Source organism: Sceloporus undulatus, chromosome 3, assembly GCF_019175285.1.
Source record: "Sceloporus undulatus isolate JIND9_A2432 ecotype Alabama chromosome 3, SceUnd_v1.1, whole genome shotgun sequence".
Taxonomy (NCBI): Eukaryota; Metazoa; Chordata; class Lepidosauria; order Squamata; family Phrynosomatidae; genus Sceloporus; species Sceloporus undulatus.
The window spans coordinates 11,175,001-11,182,979 of NC_056524.1; the positions used below are offsets into that span (position 1 = coordinate 11,175,001).

The following is a 7,979-nucleotide window of genomic DNA, read 5'->3' on the forward strand; positions in this document are numbered from 1 at the left end:
GCCTGGAAGAAGGAAGAGCCCTCCCTCCAATCCATCTGCCTTGGTCCAGGCCTTAGAGGGAGAGAAGAACCACTGGACCTCATCCCCTTTCCCTCCATCATTCCCTTCTCCTTTTGTTTCATGTCTTTTAGATTGTAAGCCTGAGGGCAGGGAACTGTCTGATTAAAAATAATATTGTAAGCCGCCCTGAGAGCCATTAGGGCTGAAGGGCGGGATATAAATACCTAAATAAATAAATAAATCCTTGGGACAAAACATGCAGAGCTTTTGCTCATCAAACTTTTCTGCACAGAGAATAGGTTTCCTGGAGAAAGAAACATCCATTTGTTTTTATTTGCAGAATAATCCCTCTGCAACACATCAGGTCATTCGTATACAGGAAGGATAGTGTGTAGGAGTATTTGCTTTTTTCCCATAGCAGAGTGAAAACCCCCATAAGTATGTGTCCCTACATATGAGGATGAACCAGTCAAGGGTTAATAGTATACTTTTCTCTGGATTGGGGCTTTCTCTTAAATCAGTCTTGTAAATAAGGGATGAATACACACAAACAGTCCCAGAAACAGCTTCAGTTTAATGACTGCAAGAAGGAGAGTTAGGAAAGACCTGGTCTGAAACTTTGGAGAACAGTTACTAGTAACCAGTAAGATAAGGCACCTTTATATGCTTTGCTGTACAGATTTTTTCTCCAATACATTATTATATGACACCGAGAAGAACTCTGCCTGTGGCAAGTTTTTTCACCCCATACAATAATCCACATGTACAGAAAGAACATCATACTCATATTAGGAGGAGAAATCCCAATATCTTCAGGATCATTTCTCCATCAGAAGCTCTCACTGCTGAACCATTTCAATAACCAAAGAGAAACTTGAGTCAGGGATAAAACTAGGAAGATGGAGCATGGAGGAAAATAATGGAAGAAGACAAGTCAGATCAACCTAGACATGTTTGCAGAATGGTGGTGATGGCCACAGCACTCTAGCTGTTCTTCTCTTTCCAGTCAGTTTATTCTTTACTTTTCAAATGGTCCACAGAAATATTGGCCTCCAGCATGCATGAGCCCAAATCACATGACCCGAGCATATCCTGCTTGACCAATCATGCCCATCGATAACAACAACCTGCTCTAAGTTACAGATCAGCACCAACGGAAAGTCTCTGGCAGCATCTGCTAGATGGTGTTATCCAAGACATGATGTATATTTAATTTAAAAGGTCTGGTTTGGTCCTTATTTCTTTAGGCTGGCTTTTTATTTCCAGAATCGATAAAATCCCAGAGCAATTGCGAGGCAAGTGAAAACTGAGGCTGTAAATCAAAACAAAAGAATACATTGATGCCATTCATGTCATACTATATTTTCCCCTTTTTGTCCTGGTCACCAAAACATTAAATGAATTATGGGGAAGACTCTTAACTCTCAATTCAGAATTTCTGTTGAACTACTAAGGAATGTATAAAGGACATAGTAGAAGAGCACATGTTTTGCTTTTAGAAAGTTCCAAGTCTCCAGCTACAGTGAATTAGGTTGTACTGCTGATGATAATGGCAGCAGAGTCTGCATGATGGAGCTTCTATGGGGGCCAGAATATGGGTTGCATATGATCCATCTCTGGGTTAAAGGATCTTGGGGAGCAGGTAATAGTAAAGATCATCACTTGAGACACAGTAAAAGTTCTCCCAGTCAATACCAGGCTAGGCAGGCCAAGAGTATGCCTGGTTTGTGAGACATTCTCTCATCTTCTAATTTCCCATATTAAGCTACCATGAAATAATAGAATGAGAATGAATGTAAAACTGTTGTAACAGTGAAAGCATCATATCCCTCCAAAGCTGTATTGCACAGTGCCATTAGCAAGGGAGAGGGGGCCAGAAGATTTTGGACAAACATTCTATGGTTGGCACATACAACAAAAGGAGGTTTGCTAGTGGGAAGAAGTGGCTCCTCCCATGTTTAGCCATAAATTACAGCCCTTTAGGTGGGATGGAGAGGAGCTGCTGTAAAGGAGCAAGGAGCTACAAAGGAGATCCAATGACAATAAAGACTGTATATGCTCATGTATAAGCCTAGACATTTTAGTCAAAAAAATCGACCCAAAAAATCTGGGTAAACTTATCTGTGGGTCAATCTAAATACTGTACATTAACTCCAATCACAATATGAAATACTGTGTAGAATGGCAAAAGGGAGAGCTTAGTCCATCCTGGGAGAACCTAAAAGAAGCACCAACCTCCCTGTACTCTCTCTGCTGCAGTACCACTTCTGGCTTTTTTTGAATACCTGGGTGGGAAAATAGCGGTGTGCTTTGGCACCATTTTCCTTTCCTTCATTCTTTACCTCCTCTGTTGCATACCCCTAAGTTTTACCCTCAACTTATCCATGGGACATATCAAAAATCCATAATTTTGCCCCCAAACCTGCCCTCATACATGAGGTTGACTTATAGTTGAGTATACAAGGTAACTGCATTTAGAATACAGGGAGATTTCCCCAGAGGGGAGAAGGAAGAGAATTGGAATGGGGTGGTTCAAATCCTGGGCAGTAGCACTCAGTACTGAAATATTGTGTTGCAGCTCTTGCTTCTGAATATTTTTTCTCCTGAAACATGGATTTTAACAAACCGATCTATACAGTACAACCCTGCTAGCTGAAGATTTACTGTGAAAATGCAGAATCCTATTGAACTGAATGACTTCTGGCAGACACATACGATAGAATTGCGCTGGAAGACCTAGAAATGCCTAGAGAGAACACCTCTCTAGGTCCTCCAGTGAGACTCTAGGGTCATTTTCAGACAAAAGCATACCATAGAATCACACTGGAGGATCTAGAAAATGCCTAGAGGGAATATATCACTCAGATGCGGGAAAGTGAAATCACAGCTGCCCATCCTGTGGATGCAGGGGTCATACTCTACCTGCCAAATAACGGATGGTGTCCAGTTTATTTGATTCCATGAGAGTTTTCAGGGCAGCAATTTCAGTATCGATTTTATTGCTGACTTCAGTCACAGAACTGTTGGTGCTTGAATCCTAAGGATGGAATGCAAGCATCACTTTCTATTGAACATATGGTGAGTTGCAAACAAAAGAGTCATGGTGCTCTATAAAATTTCCTTCACAAGCAAGGCCTACCTTATGCAATCTCTTTACAATTCATTATGTTACATTGATATTATGCCTTTCTTTGGAGGACCTTGAACTTCCTATCATCCTCCCTACTCTATCCTCACAACCCCCCTGGTATGTAGGTCAGGCAGTGAACAAACGATTCACCTGATGAGGTCCATGGCCCAGTGGGGACTAGAAACTAGATTTCTCACATGACCCACTATTCCAGTTCTGAGCACAGATCTTTTTATTTTGCCATGCTTTTCAATATAAATTTCTGTCTTCCCATCTCTTTGTAACAATAAGTTATTCATCCTATTTTATTTGTGTATTTTATCTAGTCTTTCCAAGCCTCCCTGGAAAATCAGCTAAATTAAATTAAATTTGTCACTAGTTTTAAATTTTAACACACTTCCCTTTTGAAAAACAAAAAAAGGTATAAGGTGAGTCTACACTGCTAAACCAATGCAGCTTGACTTTAAGTGCTGTAGCACTATCCCATGGAACCCTGGGATTTGTAGTTTTATAAGGTCTTTAGCCTTCTCTGCCAAAGAGGACCCACTGTAGAAAGGTTTATTTACTTGCTGGTGGAAAGACAGGAAGAAGGTGGCCAATTGAAACTCCTGGAGAAAGGAATTAGATAATTAGATTATTTTATTAGATTTATTTTATTAGATAATTTTGGTGTAGCCACATGTGTGGGTCCTGGGAGAGAGCTGTGGGGGCATTTTGTAGCAGTTTTAAGCCATAAGGTGTACAAAAATTTGCCCAAAATTGACAGGGGAAGGCTCAAGGTGTGCGAATTGGGCCTCTGGACTACATGTGGTCCATGGATATCACTTTTCCCACTCTGGAGGAAGGTTAGTAACCCTTCTCTGCTTATTTACAAGGCAGAACTAGATACTACTGTGTTGACCCTCCTCAAGATATAAGAACCTTGCATCTTTATTTTCATGTAAACATGGGAATAGTAAGACTTGGGAACGATACCAGGATTCTACATATGGCTTTGTGTCTTGGTAGGTTAGTGTAGGGGCAATGTGTCATTATTTTTGTGTCCTATTTTCCCTTTATTCACATGTTGTAAAATGTTCTTGGGAATTATTCTGCAGAGAAATGTATGTAGTTATTTTGTCTGTGCAGAAGCTCATTCTTTGAGCAGAAAGCAAATTTTATGCAAAGAAAACAGTGTCTTTTGCACAGGACACACTGTTTCCTGAGCACGAAGTGTTTTCTGTACAAAAATTTGATGCATCTCTGAACAGAATAATTCCGCCCAAACACTTTTTGCAACATGGGGATACAGGGAAGATACTGCAAAGAAATATTTGCTTTCTCTCACAGCTGGGGACAAAACTATAGAAATTATTTGTCCTTGCATGTGAGGATGAACGAATCACATCCTTTCACACACACCCTGCATCAGCTCAAACACTTACTTTTTTATGGAACTCTGTTGTGGCTTCCATGAGTTTTCTCTCTTGGTCTGTGAACTGAAGAGTAAAAAAACACAGGGAACTGTAAGTCTCCAAAGAGCTGCAATAATAGCACTAGAAAGGGAGTGACAAACAACTGCTTACCATGTCTGTGACTCTGCTTCTCTCCAAGTTAATATCCAGCTTGTTTTCTGCTCGGATCTGGCCAATTTCATTCTTGAAAACACAAATTGTTTCTTCTTTGAAAAAGAACAGTTTTATACAGTCTGGTGTAGTGGTTTGAGCATTGGACTATGCCTCTGGAGACCAGGGTTTGAATCCCCTGCTCAGCCGTGGAAACTGTCGGGTGACCAGGGGCATGCCACACTCTCTCAGCCTCAGAGGAAGGCACTGGCAAACCCTTGCTATGAAAACCCCATGGCTTGCTTTGGAAGGTCGCTTAAGTCAGAAATGACTTAAAGGCACACATCAACCACTAAAACCAAAATACATCAGGAATTACATCCCTACCAAATAAACCTATCTGTTCTACTTTCAGGCCTACCACTAAAGTGGGAAGGTACCCAGAAGATGACCTTTTGCACTTATGGCCTTCGAATCTGGCATGATCTCCCAAGACAGGTTATGCCTAGCTCTTCAATGCCTGCTTTTAGGACTGAAATACTACTCCCCCCTCAAAAAAGTTACAATAATAAGGGTATGAGACGTCAGATGTAAAATAACGTCAGACCATTATTAGTGGTTTCATGAGAATTGCCAAATTTAGTAACTTGGCTATTTGCTCAGTAATGTATTTACTGCATCAATCAATAGAGCCTATGAAACTCTGAAGAATGTCCAGGAAAGGCTGGGTAATAGGATACAGTAGGTTATTCCAAATATACTCCTGGTCACCACTGAAACCTGAGCCTGCCCCCAAACTGCAAACCTGTGTTTTCAAGGGACAGTGTCCTGAATCAAGGGGTAGTGTCCTGAATAGAGATTCCAAGATCTGTCTTTTTATGACTGGCAAACGTTAACAATTATGGAAATGAACAGGAAAGTGTAAACAAACAGGACTTCCATTCATAGCAGAAACATTCAATAGTTGGAGTCACAACAGAGAACACGCTCTGCCACACCACTATCAAAAGAACCTTGCTAGGCTACAGTGAAACAACCAGAGTAATCCCAAGGTGAGGGGCAGTCAAAGAAAAGAACTTTTCCAAATTCTGCACTTTCTAATGTAGGAAAGGCAGGAACCGATTCTAAGCAGCCATGGAGTGTGCTTTAAAAAAATGGTTCAACTGATTCTTGCCCACTTACCATAAGCTGCTGTTTAACTTGATCCAGTTCAATTTTCATTTTCTACATACAGGGTGGGGGAATGGGGGAAGAGAAAGAAATATCTTGAGTAAGCTCAAGTTCGATCAAAAAAGAAAGACCAAGTAAGATGATAAGGTGTGTTTTGTGGCAGAAGCAAGATTTGAACAGAAGACGTTTTTGTTCACAACAAGCAAGAAAGCAAGGGCTCCAATAGTGATCACAATTTGAGTGTGCTAGCAGCATGAAAGGGTGTGAGAAGGTGAATGGGGAGAATTGATATCAAGAAAATACTGTGAGTGAACACCAAAGGAAATGAAATAGAATTGTGTTAGAGGACCAACAAATGCCTAGAGAAGTGTTCTCACTAGGAATCTCTAGGTCCTCTAGTGCAATCTCTGGTGAAAGTTAGCCACAGAGTCATGCTGGAGGACCTAGAGATTCCTAGAAAGAACATATTAATCAAATCTGCAAATAATTGAATCTGCAAAAGTCAAAGTCTCAAATGTGGAGGGTCGACTGTACCTCATTATCTGCTCTCAAGTTGGCAAATTCACTTTTTTCAAGAATGACCATATCTTTCCGAATGGAATCCAAATGAGCCATGAGCTGCTGCAAAGTGATTTCCTAAATAAAAACAGACAAGTTGAGATTTCTTGAAATATTCTCATATCTTCCAGCACACAGGATCTTTTATTGTGGGAGAAGACTAGTTATTTTGGGGGGTAGGGAGGGGTGGATCTTCGCCTAAAACTATAATGGAGACAACTACCAGCATTTGTAGACTAGGCATGGGAAGGATCCCATCAACAGAAGAAAAGAGGCTTTTTTGTTCCCAAATAAAGAATCTCTGTTACCACAGAAGCCTCCGGGAAATGTGAGTCTTCATCGATTTCACTCTTCACAGTTATAGCACTTTGATAATACAGATTGGGTCTCCCTTATCCGAAATGTGTGGGACCAGAGTGATTAGGATTTTAGAATATTTGTATTTGCATATACATACATCATGATATATCATGATATATGGGACCCAAGTATAAACACAAAATTAATTTATGTTTCAAATAAACCTAATACACATAGCATGAAGGCAGTGGTTCTCAAACTTTTTACCCTTGTGACCCCCTTTACCTCTTTAGCAATAGCAATAGCATTTACATTTCTATACAGCTTATCAGTGAACTCGGCATTCTCTAAGCAGTTTACAATCCGTAAGCCAAATGCCCCCAACAAGCTGGGTACTCATTTTACCAACCTATGAAAGGATATGTGGATTTTCTTTATGGTCATGTGGGACAGGGCATCAATGGAGAAACAAATTGTTACCTGCTGGGCTTGGGTTACCATATCCTTGTAGATGGTATCCAGACTGACAGTTGACAAAGCTGTTATGGCTGACACAATAGTTTCAGCCTGCTCTTTTGCAAAACCTGAAGGGTAGAGATAGATGTAATATTTAACAAAGGACTTTATCCACAGAGAAGAGAAAGAATGACTCTAAATGTTATAATTAGGGGTTGTTACTAATTGCCTGCAAGTTGAATCATAGAATCATAGAATTGGAAGACACCGCAAGGGCCATCCAGTCCATCCCCATTCTGCCATGCAGGAAATCTAAATCAAAGCATCCCCAACAGATGGCCATGAAGCCTCTGTTTAAAGACCTCCAAGGAAGGAGACTCCACTACACTCTAAGGGAGTTTGTTCCATTGTCGAATAGCCCTTACTGTCAAGACGTTCCTCCTAATGTTGAGCTGGAATCTCTTTTCCTGCAGTTTGCATCCACTGTTCCGTGTTCTAGTCTCTGGAGCAGCAGAAAACAAGCTTTCTCCCTCCTCAATATGACATTCCTTCAAATATTTAAACAGCGCTATCATGTCACCTCTTAACCTTCTCTTCTCCAGGCTAAACATCCCCAGCTCCCTAAGGCGTTCCTCATAGGACATGGTTTCAAGACCCTTCACCATTTTAGTTGCCCTCCTTTGGACACGCTCCAGTTTCTCAATGTCCTTTTTGAATTGTGGTGCCCAGAACTGGACACAATATTCTAGGTGGGGCCTGACCAAAGCAGAATACAGTGGCAGTATTACTTCTCTTGATCTAGACACTATACTTTTATTGAT

General features: G+C 40.8%; 1 protein-coding gene across 2 annotated transcripts in view; it reads right to left on the bottom strand.

The window, feature by feature from the left end:
* Positions 1–554: 554 nt before the first annotated feature.
* Positions 555–7,979, bottom strand: part of CCDC90B (coiled-coil domain containing 90B) — a 38,925-nt gene continuing 31,500 nt past the window's right edge. For both annotated transcript variants that reach the window (XM_042460949.1, XM_042460948.1), the window contains exons 3-9: positions 7,183–7,286; positions 6,379–6,480; positions 5,857–5,898; positions 4,696–4,767; positions 4,555–4,608; positions 2,923–3,037; positions 555–1,312 (exon numbers count right to left, since the gene is read on the bottom strand). In XM_042460949.1, the coding sequence (XP_042316883.1) occupies positions 1,257–1,312; positions 2,923–3,037; positions 4,555–4,608; positions 4,696–4,767; positions 5,857–5,898; positions 6,379–6,480; positions 7,183–7,286 (545 nt within the window). In that variant the 3' untranslated portion in view covers positions 555–1,256. The remainder of the gene's footprint in view (positions 1,313–2,922; positions 3,038–4,554; positions 4,609–4,695; positions 4,768–5,856; positions 5,899–6,378; positions 6,481–7,182; positions 7,287–7,979) is intronic.